Source organism: Sciurus vulgaris (assembly GCF_902686455.1).
Source record: "Sciurus vulgaris genome assembly, chromosome: 2".
NCBI classification, from domain to species: Eukaryota; Metazoa; Chordata; class Mammalia; order Rodentia; family Sciuridae; genus Sciurus; species Sciurus vulgaris.
Genome location: NC_136462.1, coordinates 176,111,477 through 176,125,786, shown reverse-complemented (window position 1 = coordinate 176,125,786; position 14,310 = coordinate 176,111,477). Strand labels below are relative to the sequence as shown.

At 45.8% G+C, this 14,310-nt stretch overlaps 1 protein-coding gene across 1 annotated transcript in view; it reads left to right on the top strand.

The window, feature by feature from the left end:
- Nucleotides 1–1,442: 1,442 nt before the first annotated feature.
- The window catches only part of TMC2 (transmembrane channel like 2), a gene marked incomplete at both ends in the record, with an annotated part of 66,182 nt that continues 53,314 nt past the window's right edge, over nucleotides 1,443–14,310 (top strand). The window contains 2 exons of the mRNA XM_079129721.1: nucleotides 1,443–1,476; nucleotides 12,388–12,706. Of these exons, the coding sequence (XP_078985847.1) occupies nucleotides 1,443–1,476; nucleotides 12,388–12,706 (353 nt within the window). The remainder of the gene's footprint in view (nucleotides 1,477–12,387; nucleotides 12,707–14,310) is intronic.

The following is a 14,310-nucleotide window of genomic DNA, read 5'->3' as shown; positions in this document are numbered from 1 at the left end:
AACAGAAAGACCATAAATGATATTTTGAGAAATCCCCAATTACTTAAGGGGATATAAAAATATCTGTTACCTCTATTGGGACAAAAATCACATTTTTTTTTTTTTTTTTTTTTTGTCTACATTCATAATTGAGGAAAATGCTAAATGTAAGCTCAAAAGGATGAGAAGCGGACCTCAGCGGATTCAGAGAAGCCTTTATCCCTTCTCAGACTCGGGCGCTGTAGGAGCCCATTTTCCGGATGGGAAATGGCTATCAGTTGCAGAAAGGATTTGGGTTTTATAGGGTACAATGAAGATGATGTAATCTTTGGAAGCTGTGCACATGCAGTTTTGACCATCCGGGGCTAGGTGTACAGGTTAAAACCAAACCCCCCCGAGGGATGAGTACTCAAATCTTGCCCATTATTTAGGGCTAATTTGCCTTGGGGGAAGTTCAAGGTTTAGGGCCCAGCGTTCTGAATCTGCCTCTTTCCTTTAGGGTCCATTGTTATCAGGAAAGAATGCACTGGGAGAGGTTTAATGTTTGGCCAATTTCCCTCCCTCCTCCTGAGCCACACCATCCCTCCATTTTTCTTGGGAAGTTGTCTTGTAGGAATATTATTTTCCATAACTCTTCACTAAATTTTTAGTTAAAAGTATAGAAAAAGCGAAGTTGCCATGGTTTCCCTATCACTGTTCACAGACTTACAAATTCCATCCACAACTGGGAGTTGCAGGTCCCAGATTAAGAATCCCACTCTGAGGTCTTGTGACCACCTTCCAGAGGGTCCCTCTGAAACTGTTGATGGTTTTCAAAACAGCCAAATTCACTCTCCCTACAGCAGGCAGAGGTGGGAAAAACTGTTGAGTGAATTGAACGGGTGGTTTAAGCGGGGACATTCCTCAGAGTGGGCTCAGGACTCCTGCTTCAGGTCCAAATGTGGATTCCTGAGGCCTAGCCTCCTGAAACCTACTGAGTCACATGCCCAGTGTTCACTTGGGGAATCTGCATTTTAAACAGAAGAAATTTACACAAGCATTCTGGAATTTCTCAGGTGCCTTGTCTCAATCAATGGCTCAAGATGCTGGGAAAGAACCCTGGGATGCAACTCACACCTCCCCTGGCTGGTGTCATTGCCAGGAGATGAGCCTGCAGCTCCTGGCCCCTCCAGGGCCCCTCATGTATAAGTCATGCCTGAAACGTGAGGCCACGCAGCCCTTGGCAGGGAAACCCGAGCAGAGGAGTGTGTGGCTGGATTGAGGGGCTGGGGACCAGCTGCCTTCTTCCTCACCACTCTCCAAACTTCACCTCCCTCCACATTCAACCTCAAACGGAGGAGCCCGGGCTGCTGCTGGGGTCCAGCTAGGTCACCATGAGGGCAGAAAAGCACCCCAGACTGGAGGAGTGCGAGGACAAGCAAGCTGTGTGAACCAGTGTGGGGACCTCAAGAGCCCCGCTGACCATGAGCCACCAGTTAAAGGGCCTGGAGGGGGAAGGTGAGTCCTGTCCTCATTCTCTTGGGGCCTACCCACAGGGCTCCTGGGCAGAAGCGGGGACCCAGGAAGCAGTCTCGAGAGACATCAGGAGAACCTGCATTTGTGCCCAGGGTCTGCCACTTGTACACTGAGCGACCTCAGTCTGGTTATTCAGTCTCTTTCTGCCTCTATGAGATGAAGGTAGTCGTCACTTCCTTCCAGGACTCGCTAAAGGAATTAAAAGCATGAACCAGGCTCTGGCTTGGTGTTAGCATTTGTGCTCAGGCTATCGCAGCTGTCTCTTGGTCCCCAGAGCCCGCCAGGACCTCTCAGCCTCCTGTTGCCCGTCTATAGCAATCCCTGCAGCAGGTATTTGTTGGTCTGTCCATCTGGGGTAACCTGTGGGGGATGTCAGGAACTGCACGGCTTTTCCAAAGTGTCAAAGAAATGTCACAGACTGGGAGCTCTGGAGTTTGTAGAATCAAATAACTGGAGCCGGGTTCCAGTGTGAGGCAGCCCGAAACCACTGAGGGAATTAGGGTTGCTTCAGGGTGGGGGCCTCTGCCAAGGGCAGCCCTCACCCTTGCTCCTGTCCCTTACAGTGTGTCGTGGAGTGAGAAGGCAGGCCAGGAGCGGCTCTCCGCGCGCAGGTGAGAGGGGTGATGGGTTCCCGGGGAATGCGTAGCACCTGCTCACCTCCACAGCCCAGCAGTCCGGCCACATGGCATGTCCGTGTCCCATTCTCCCCTCATCTTCTTTCCCTCCCTCCCTCCCTCTCTCCCTTGCACTCAGTGCCGTGTTTGACCCCTCCCAGGAGGCAGGTGATTTAATTAGGGAAGGGACAGAGCATCACATAGAGAGGGCCTGCTGCTCAGCCCCGGGGTGACCGGGTGACCGGGGACATTTCCGGAGTCACAGACACTTTGAGCTGAGTCTTGGAAAGCCATGAACAATCCCCAGACCCAGGGCTGGGGCAGCAAGGCCCAGGCTGCAGATGGTGGTGCAGCCAGGGCTCACAGCCAGGGCGCTCGATGCAGGGGCACGCCCCGAACCTCCCAAGAGGCGTTGGTAGTGGGTGCTCAGGCACAGTCTCACTGGGAATGTGGTCACAGCTTTTCTGTGAGCCTGTGTGGGGACCAGCTCACTCTGGAAGTAGCTGGACAGCTCCAGAGGCCACAGGCCTGAGAGAAACCCTGCGCGGCTGTGATGAGCAGGCAGGAGTCGTGCCCACAGGTGAGCCCCCAACTGTCAGTCACAAAACTTCACGGATGTGGTGCCATTTTTTTCTTCTTCAAAACCCAGGCAAGGCTGCACCCCAGTTGTGGGTGAAAGAGCAGAATCTTGAGGAGGATTAGAAGAAGCCTTCTAAACCATGGGATGAGGGCAGGGAGTCATCCTGCCCCTGCCCTCCCCAGCCGGATGTGGAGAAGCTGGTCCCAGGACTCACCTCCTCCACTGGGGCTTCCTGCTTTTGTCACCGTGGCTCCCCCATTGTTGGGGGCCTGAGACCTCAAGGAAGCTTCCTGTTAAGCAAGGAGAGCCAGGAGCAAGGGGCACCAAGAGAGGAGCCAGGTGGGAGGGAGGGGTCCCGAGGCATCCCTGGTGTCTCAGTACCCCTTCCTGCATGCCCCCCAGCAGCCCCTCACCATTCCCCTCCTCCCCATCCCACCCACCTTCCTCATCGCTCCTCACGGATCTCCAAAGACAGGCGTGAGTGCAAATTCAGGTGTGTGCCCCAGCGTGGCCAGAGGAGAACCCCCCTCACAGGAGGGGCTGGGGTCAGCGTGCTCCTTCAGTGACAGGCTGGCTCCCCACATTCTTTCCCTGTTCCCCTGTGTTGTCCTGCAGTTGCTATTCCTCTGCACACAACCTGGCTTCCCTCGGCCCCAGTAAAAAGTGCTGGGCCATGCAGGAGTCACCTGTGGGCAAATAACCTGTAAGTGGAATTGAGATAGGTCATTTTGCCTAAAACACAAACCTTTCCTCCTGAAAAATGTCCCCTCTCTTACCATTTCCATTTCCCTCAACCACCGTAAAAAAAAAAAAGGAAATAGGTCAGATTTTCATATCAGGCCTCCAAATGGTCAAAGAATACAGGGAAGTTAAATATTGAGAATCCACTAAGTTAACTGAAACTCAGTTATATAAGGATTTTCTTTTAAATCTCCTCTGGAGTTACCTCTCAGGGGAACCAATACCTTATTCCTTCACTTTGTACTCCATAAGGAGAAGAAGTCTGAGAATACAAAGATTTTTTTCTCAAAATAATTACAATTTGCTACCTCATTCATTGAAAGAAGGATCAGGACTCTCCATCTTCCTGTTTCATTTGGTAAAAACACTGAACTGTTAAGATCGTAGAGTTGGAAGGTGAGCTGGACCCACAATCTCTTCCAGCTTCTCAGCTGGTTCTTTGCTCTATGAATTCTCAGACCAAAGTACGGTGCATAAACATGAGGGGGCCTGTTACTTTCAAGGGCACACATGCTGAGCTTGGTCTTCTGAGCAAGACTGCTGCTTTTCAGGTCCCTAAATTATGTATTAAGTGGAGTCCATTGAAAATAGACTGTGGAAGGGGAAAAGATCGGCCTGTTTTCTGTGTAGAAGAGGTTTGGATAAGACTAGGGGGCAAATTCTGGCTCATTTTCCACATGCCCTATGAATTTTATTCAGTTGGAAAACCAGATTACATAGGTTGACTCATCTAGTACTTTCAAGTAATATGATGACAGTCTTTTTGACTTTTCTCCTGGAGCCCTGTCTCCATCCCTGCTTTTCTGCTTTTTCCTGGTGTGTGGTTCAGTCCTAGGGTTCTCCTAGGAGTCTCACTGTCTCACTCCATCCCTCCTCCAAGAAGGGATAGAAGCCTTCCAGGGCATTTACAGGTTAACACTAACCAGCTTCCTACCTGACATGAGTTATTATTATACTCAACAGACTTTCATTACATGCTTTGACCAAAGACCCTTTTCCCACAGGAAGTGAGGAGGAAAAGAAAAAGGTCAGGGCGGGAACCTGTCCCATCACACATACAATTATCTGCTTTTGAATCTGTAAATAGCACTCATTGTTCTTCAGTGTACCTATACCAGTTATCTTATAGGTCCCTGCAGTAACCTCAGCAATTGGAAAGCAAGTCCCAAAGACATGGAGATTGTTAATGGCAGAATCAGACCTATGCTGGATACTTCTTGCATTCCCAGTAAGAGAAGCAACCAGAGGAAACATGCACAGAACATTCCCTACTGCAACTGGGGACCAGAGTCCATCCCCATTCCCCATCACCCTCTTTCCATGCTGCTAGAATGATCCTTTGATGCTGACCTCAGTATCACATTCCTACTCTAAAATATGCCCTTAGGTGAAAGGATTGTTTTGAGCTGAAAACAATTTCAGTAGTCCTCCCCTTGTCTGCGATTTTGCTTTTCGCGGTTTCAGTTACCTGGGGTGAACTGTGGTCTGCAAATATTAAACGGAAAATTCCAGAAATAAACAATGTATATAGGTTTTAAATTGCACGCTATTCCAGTGTAGAGTGATAAAATCTTGCACCGTCCCACTCCATCCTGCCCAGGACTTGAATCATTCCTATGCTACCCACCTGTTAGTCCTTAGTAGCCATCTCAGTTACGGGATCCTTTGTCTCAGTATCCCAGGGCTTATGTTCAAGCAATCCTTATTTTACATAATAATGGACCCAAAGTGCAAGACCGGTGTTGCAAAGGAGGCACCAGGGCTTAAACAGAGAAGGACACATTAGCTGGCATATAGGAAAAACAAAGTAGTTAGAGAGTTTGGTACTATCTGTGATTTCTTGCATCCTCTGGGAGATTTGAAATACACACGCTGCAAATAAAGAAGAATTACTTTATCTTTCAGCCCTCCTCTTTTATTCTGAAAGTGGATATCAATTTCCATCTATAAAAATGTCTCCCTCTCATGTACCAGGTAGAGAACTACTCTGGAGACCACTTTAAGTACCTGAGAATACCCTTATCTGTATAACAACCCTTACTAAATATATCATACACATTTCCTAGGGGCCTTCCATGACTTACTCCTGCCCAGAAGTCCAGAACCCCTTTTTAATTTTTTTATCCGTATTTTTAATTGGTGAATTATAATTGCACACAGTGGTGGGATTCATTGTTACATATTCATATATGCACAACTATAACAATATATTTTGGCCACTATCACTCCCCAGTATTTCCCCTTTCCCTCCCCTCCTTCCTCTCCCTGGTACCTCTCCTCTACTCCACTGTATCTCCTTTCAGTTTACATTAGATTTCTCCCACACATTCCTTTCTTTCCCTGTTTCCTCTCTAGCTTCCACATCTGAGAGAAACTTAACTGAGTTTGGCTACTTTGCTGAACTTAATTCTCTCAAGTCCTATCCATTTTCCTGCCAATGACATAAGTTCATTCTTCTGAATGACTGAATAAAACTCCATTGTGTATATATACTTTATTTTCTTTATTCATTCATCCACTGACAAACACCTAGACTGGTTCCACAGTTTAGACCTGTTGGGGGTTGTGCCATGTTGGCGGCGCCAGGATGGCACCTGATCACACCAGCACGGAGGAGGTTAATTGACATAAGCACACTCAGGTGATTTTATCGTCCACGCGCACAATGTATGTGCATGTGTTCTCGAGCACTATTGACTGCTAGGAGCTTCTCGCTTAATCTTTGCGTAAGAGGCGTGGCCCTGCTCTTCGCCTCGTGGAGGTGATATAAGCATAGGCCGAGCGAGTAAGAACACAGCAGCCATTAGCAGAAAAGCAGTAGCAGAAGACACGTGGCGCAGCAGTAGCCAGAGAAGAAGACACACGCAGCAGCTAGAAGAAAACACATGGAAGCAGCTAGACACACGCGTGGCAGCAGCTAGTAGGGAAAAGTGGCGGCAGCAGCCAGAAGAAAGAACACAGCAGCTAGTAGGGACACACAGCAGCCATTAGCAAAAAAGCAGCTAGACGCTCAGCAGCAGCCAGAGGGAAAGCAGCTAGTAGGGACAGTAGCTAGTAGGGACATACGCAACAGCAGCCAGAAGAAAGGAAAAACACGCGCAGCAGCAGTGAGTAGGGGCAGCGGCGGAAGGCAGATCGCAGAACGGAGAACTGAGACGAATCACTAGGGCACCTTGGGTGGACGTACCCTTAGTTCACAGGATGCAGGACTTTAAGGTGTAGCAAGTCTCTTCCTCTGGGCTCTAAGCAAAGCCTGTCCTTCTCTCAAGGTCTCTCTTACGCAAAATTTCTTTCTCTCTGAAAGCAAAGTCTCTCTCTCTCTCCTCTCAAAGCAAGTAAGCCTCATTTCCTCTATCCTCTATAAACAAGCAAGAAAGCAGTGCACCAAAGAGAAAGATAGAAGTGCCTCAGTTTCCACTCCACCACCCATAAGACCCGTGCAAGTTGTTGCTGCAGGCGGTGACAAATATCCATGGATTTTTGTACCGCAAAGAGCCAGTGACAAGACCTTATGAGTTGTGCTGCTATATATGGGTATGCATGTATCTCTGTAGTATGGTAACTAAAAGAATTTTTGTTTTGTACTGGGGATTTAACCCAGGGGTGCTTTGCCACTGAGCCACATCCCCAACCTTCTTTATTATTATTATTTCTTATTTTGGAACAGTGTCTCAGTAAGTTGCCAAAGCTGGCCTTGAACTTGTGATCCTCTGGCATGACCAGGCCCAGCTGACTTTAATTCTTTTTTTTTTTTTTTTTTTTTTTTTTTTTTGCGGTGCTGGGGATGACCTTAATTCTTTAGGATAAATACCAAGAAGTGGTATGGCTGGGTCATATGGTGGCTCCACGCCTGGTCTTTTGAGGAACCTCCATACTGATTTCCATAGTAGTCGTACTAATTTACAATATCACCAACAGTGTTCCTTCTTCTCCACATCCTCTCCAGCATTTATTATTGTGGGTATTCTTGGTGACTGGTGACTGCCATTCTAACTGGAGTGAGATGAAATCTCAGTATTGTCCAAAATCCTATCAAGTCTCTTCTCCGCATGTCACCCTTTTTTTTTTCCCTTGGCGGTGCTGGGGATGGAACCCAAGGTCTTGTGCACGCTAGGCAAGCACTCTACCAACTGAGCTATATCCCCAGCCCTCATCACCCTTTAAGAGAGAATACAAACCCCAAATTCTCACCACCTCCCTGAGTTACAGTTCTTTGTGAACTCCTATGTATATGTAAGTAATTAAATCTCCTTTTTCTCTTATTAATCTCTTTTATAAACATAAACATCAGTTCTTCGTGAAACATTTCCAACAATCCCAACTAGATTTGGCTGCTCATTTGAAAATGGCAATAAAACATTAAAAACATGCACAGAAGATAATATGATTGCCTATAAAACTTTCATAAGCTTTGTTTTCTTAAACCACGAAGGCCATAATAAAATCAACATAAAGCACAGAAGACTGTTGTGGGAAGACACAGATTCTTTGCTATATATATATATATTTTTTTAATCCACCTCTATATATCAACTATAAAAATCTTTATATTGTAGGGTGAAGTAAAAAATAGTAATAAACAGAAGCAAAGACAAACATCAAATTGAACAAACTTTGCCAAAATTTCAGCACATTTTATAGCTTTTCAAGCTCATTACATGCACATCTACCACTCAAGACCAATAAAATTCCCTTTCTGCAAAACTTCTGCCATTTTCCATTCAGGTTTGTCCTCCACAGCTATCTTTCTTACTGTAGAACAACCATCATTTCACTTTATGATACAACTATTCTTTTGATTTTGACAAAAGCACATTTCATTATTTTGCATACAAAGTTGGGCCTCATCAATGTTGATCATTGTACAGTCTAATTTAATTATAACATTTAGTCAAAAGAACACTTATTTCACAGAATAAACTTCCATTTTACAGGATGGATATTTGTCAACTATCACATACTGGCATTTTAGACTAGAAGAGATCATGACTATGCACTACACAACTTTGTGCAGACACATAAACCGTATAATACTTTTCCAAGTTACACAAAAATGAACATTAACAGACTCAAAGGTATAATTTCTCTGTAGCATATAAAAATTAGAAGCAAGAGTATACAAACTTAAAATTATGTTTAGAAGCCAGTGTTTCAGAATTCTCTTAGAAAGGATCTAGGCATCTGCCACAGTTTGGATGTTGAGTGGCTCTGAAATGTCCCTGCATTAAAAGCTCTGTCCCCAGGATGGCACTATTAGAAGGTGGGGTCTTGGAGGAGGTCCTTAGATCATTGGGGGAATGCCCACAGAGGGATTTATGGGGCTCCAGAGTCGTCCTCTGCTTCCCGGGTCATGAAGTAAGTGCTCTGCATTCCCTGCCATTGTCATTGGGCACACTTACCAGAAGCCCAAAGCAAAGGGTTCATCTAATCTTGGACTGGGATCTCCAAAACCATGAGCCAAAATGCACCTTTTTGCTGATAAGTATATTACCTATCTCAGGCATTTTGTTATAGTATTGTGAAGCTGACTAATATGGCACCTGATGAATATCCATGTTAGTCCAAGGATTTAGGAGACCTAAAGATCTGGGAAATTAATCTCCCAACTGGCATACTACAAAATATAATTACTACTGAAAAAAATGCTCAGAGCAGTATAATCAAGCATAAACTTAGGCATCTCATAACCTCAATGTTAAATAGAATACTAATATATTCTAAATAGATAATATATGATCAATGAAGATATGTGAGTCTAGGAACAACATCCAAGTAGTATAAAAATGTAAGCCTGTTTTGTTGTTGTTTATTGTTGTTGTTGTTTTTAGTACCAGGGATTGAACCAGGGGCACTTAACCACTGAGCCACATCCCCAGCCTTTTTTATATTTTGTAAGTTGCTTAGGGCCTTGCTAAGTTGCTATGGCTGGCTTTGAACTCATGATCCTCCTGCCTCAGCCTCCTGAGCCACTGGGATTATAGGCATGAACCACCATGCCTGGTACTGTTTAATAATTAATATTAATAAATCCCAAAGAAGATGTAGCTGTTCTTATTAAACAAACATAATAAACAAGTTCATTTACCAAATTTTCACCTACTTTCTGGGAAATTTTTGGAATATATAATTTATGTCAGCATTTATAGCTTCTAAATCAACCAAACTCCTTTGATCTTTAACAAAAATGTCTTGATTACTCCCTCAAAGCATGTCATTGATCTATTTTTTCATTTCTTAAAAATTGAATTTTTTAAGAGCAGTTTTAGGTTTATAGAAAAACTCTGCAGAAATTTCTTCCATGTACAACTTTCTTGTGCCTCCTCTTCCTCCAGTATAGCATCTTGCACTGGAGTAGTGAATTCATTGCATCTGATGAACCAATATCCATACATTACTATTAACTAAAGTCAAAGTTTATATTAGGGTTCACTCTTTATGTGATACATTCTGTGGGCTTCAATAAATGCATAATGTGTGTATCTATAATCATAGTATCATGCAGAATAAAATGTCTCCCACCTGTCCTGTGGTCCAACTATTCAGCCTTCTTCTCCTTCCACTGAAGCCCTGGCAACCATTGATTATTTTATTGTCTCTCCAATTAGGTCTTTTCCAGAATGTTGTACGGTAGCAATCATGCAGTATGTTGCCCTTCCAGACTACTTGCTTTCATTAAGGAATATGCTTTCAAGAGTCCCCATGCCTTCATTTCATTTTATCACTGAGTAACATTCCTTCTTATGCAGGAATTCCCTCATAAGTATTCCTTCCTGTTTGGTTATGCCTTCATCTATGAAGGATGATTTGGTTGCTTCTCAGATTTGTTAATTATGAATAAGGCCACTGTAAATATTTGTGCTCAGGTTCTTATGTGGACATAAATTCTCAACTCACTGGGGTAAATACATAGGAGTGCAATTGCTGAATATGTGATAAACCACTTTCAAAGTAACCATTTTAGCAATAAATGAGAGCTCCTGTCGCTTCACATTCTTGATGGTATTTGGTGTTAGCAGTAGGTGCGTAGTCATATCTCTGGTGTTTTGATTCACAGTTCCCTAACGACATGTATCTTTTCAGATGAAAGAATGGACATTTTTTTTAAGCTGTCTGTTTTATCTCAACTCCCTAAGGTCTCCCTCCCAGTGATGGGAACAAAGCCCTTAAAGCTGTTCCAGGAAACAGCCCCAAACAGAGAGTAAAAGGGTAAATTGAGCAAGATTGTGCTCAGACAGTTAAGATATATAGGATATAAGATTACCAGAAACTGTTGACCAGAATCTACGCCCTGTTGTAAAACATTGTGAAACATGTTGTATGTTATCAGCAAACCCAGACCCCCTTTGGAATTTCCCGGCGGCTTTGTTCCCCTTTTCCCTTCCGTGTGTGACCCCTCCCGATATGTGGTTTCTGCCTTTATAAACTTGTAAGATTTTCTGCTTGGGACTCGACTCCTTGACTCCTGCGTGAGTCACAAGTTGGGTCCCAGCACACTGGAATAAAAGCCTCTTGCGGTTTGCATCAAGTGACGCCTCCTGCGGTTGACTGGGGTTGCCATAGATCCGTGGGACAGAGTTGGGGTCTCCTTTTTGGTAGCCTTACACTACCTGTGTTAACCATTTCTTTTACTTGCCATATTCTGGTACTTTGACATATTGGGGACTTGTGGATCCTGGAGGGACTAACCCTCCCAGTTTTAGCTAGTTTCTAGAGAAAGCAAAGAACTAACCAGCAAGGGGCCCTTTCATCTGCAAATCAGCCAACTCTGCGCTCTTACCCTCAATCCCCTCCTTTCATCAGGCTTCCTTTCTGGGCCACTACCCACTTGCCCTAATCACCCCAGGGCCAGAGGACTAGGTACAATCCACAGCCCCAAAACTCAGTGAAATTGTTCAACTAGCCAATCCAAAACCTGCTTGCCCTGCCTCATTCGTTCCTTGCTGAGGAAATCATAAGAAAGACCCAGGTCTACATTTCCTCCCCCATCCCGTCTGTCTCCTGACCCACCTCAGTGCTTCCCTGTATGGCCCCACATGCTACTGTTCTAGGGATCTGTGAGTGTAATAAGCTTCTTCCTTCACGAAGGTCATTTCCATGTCTGCATCTTGCCAAGCTTGATTAAAACAAGTCCTAGGAGCTTCTTAGAAAACTACCAGACTGGTTCCATGAAGGGCTTCTGTGTTAGTCAACCTTTCATCTCCATCACAAAATACCTGAGAAAAACAATTGAAAGGAGGAAAGACTGAATTTGGCTCATGGTTTCAGTGCATGTTTGGCTGCAGCCATTGTTTCTGGGCCTGTTGTGAGGCAGAACATCATGGTGGCCAGCAATTGGGGGTTGAGGATAAGATAAAGTCCCCAAGCTCTCTCTGCTTCTTGGCTGCCATGAAAGAACAGCACCTCTCTGCCCTGCTCTTTCACCAAGATGTTCTCTCTCACCTCAAGCCCAGAGCAATGGAGTCAGCAGATCATGGACTGAATTTGTAAAGCCGCAATGAAAACTATAAACAAATAGCAATGTGTGTGCACTTTGTCATATAATGGAACATCTCTAGCTGTGTTTGCCTCTCTTTATCACTCACTGTGAACGACCTTTTAAATCATGTTTGCATACCCTGATCTCTACTGAATGTGCAGGGAACTTACCTGGTTTTGGTCAGTCCTCTCAACCATGCCAGGAAATTGGAACCATTATTATAGATGAGGAAACTGAGGTACAGAAAAGGTAAGTGATTTATTTATGGACACAGCGGTCAACTTTCCCCAAAAGCTAGGTAATTCAAACGCGACCTTTTGAGTAGGCATTTACAAATTAAACGAAGGTAAAGCAAGGAGGTTCTGGTGTTATTCTGGGGTGTCATGTCGTGGGCCCCGTCAGAGCTTCCAAGCTCCAAGTGGCATCTTGGAATTAGAATTCCTGGGGCTGAGACCTGCAATGTCCATTTCCTGTCCCTGCAGGTGACACGTCGGGGAGGAGATCTGCAAGGAAGCCGACTCCTAAAGCCGAGGGTCCACCAGGCAGGCGAGGAGCCCAGCCTAGCCAGAAGGAGCCACCCCGGGGTGAACCAAGACCCGGGTCTCCCCGGAGGAAGCCGACGGAACGCACGGGCCGCCGCGGGGAGCTGCGGGGACAGGAGCGGAGCGCCGCAGAGAGGACGAGCGAGGGGAGGAGGAAGGGGGACGGCAGGGCTTCCTTCAAGGAGCAGAGGGCACCCCCAAAGAAGGAAAAGGAAGCTCTGAGGAAAGAGGAGACGTGGAAGAGGCCGAGGAAACCCAGGTGTGTTCGCGCGGCTCTGATTCCGACGCGCCGTCCCTCGGCCCCGCGGCCCTGCCCTCCCCAGGGGGGACTGGTGTCCCGCTGGGCTCCGGCTCTTGCTCCTGCTTCCAGTTGCCCCGCCTCTGCCATTGCCTGGAGCTCCGCGTCTGGGCAGAACCCGGATGAGGATCACAGGCGGTGAGGGGTGGAGTGGTCACTGGGCCACCCGTCACCCGTGGTCCCTGCGCAGGAGAATCGCGGCACGGCGGCAGGTGGGACGAGACCTCAGGTCCCCCGAGTTTCTTCTGGTGACTCGCCTTGGCATCAAGAGAAGGAGCTAAGAAAATGAACAGTGTTGGATTCAGGAATCATCACGGGGCTTAAGCACACTCCTTCCCTATCTGGACTGTTTCCTAGAAAAATGGAATTATGTCTAGAACTTCAAGAGTTCTGTTAGCTCTGAAATTCTAGGATTGGGGGATTTGAATTATTCATTCCCTCTCTTTTGTTAGCACTAGTACACGTGTGTTAGTGGACAGAGGCAGTTTACCGAATGAGTCTGTTCCCAACTTTCTGTTCCGTTTCTTTGGATCAGTTTTGATGGGACATCTCTGGCTGTATTTGCCTCTCTTTATCATTCACTGGGGAAAATACATGGCTGACTCAATTCTCAGGATAGTTTTTTGTTTGTTTGTTTGATTTGGTACCAGGGATTGAACACAGGGTACTTAACCACTGAGCCACATTCCCAGCACTTTTTTGTATTTTATTTAGAGACAGGGTCTCACTGAGTTGCTTAGGTCCTCCATATGTCCTGATTTGTTTTAGGTAAGCAATCCTCCTGCCTCAGCCTCCCAAGCCACTGAGATTACTGGCATTCACCACCATGCCCAACTCTGAGGATGTTTTAAGTGTCCCCTGAGATAATGGCTGGGAGGCTTTTGAAAGGGTTTTAGGATTGTGGCAGGGTTGATATTCCTTTCACTGGGTTCTTCAAACATCCTTTGTGCATACCCTTAGCCAGGTGGTCCCCTGTCCTCTCCACCTTCAGAGAGGGAAAAATGAGACCCTCTATAGAGGCTACTGACTACTTCTGTCCCCCATCCAGCCATCCCTGGCATAGTTAGGACCTTTGTCTGCTGTCTGTTTCCAATGATAAACTAATAAAGGGCTAAAGGGTGCAGAGGACACTTAGCAACTTAGAATTTGAATGCATTGTTAATGGACCCTGAGAGTCCTGTAAGATCCTAATGACAGATGCAAAGTAAGGTATACAAACAAGAACTCATGGTATTTTCAGCTGATGCCCTGACAGGGAACTGAGAAATGAAAACATCTCAGTCCCAGTTCCCCGGATGCAGGCAGTCTAGCAGGGAAGATGAGACACAGGCACCAATTAAGACAAGGCAGAAAGCAATGTGTACACAAGACGGGATTTGATAGAGTGCTGTACTGCCAGGGTGCCGGGCATCAGGTTTCTTTCATGAAGAAGGTAAGCATTTCAGTAAATGTTGGAAGAACAGGTGGAATTCGAACAAGCAATGACTGAATGCCCAACCCCCCAGATGGAAGGAACGCCCTGTACAAAGACTCAAAGACAGCTGTCGTGGGGTGCACATGAGGTC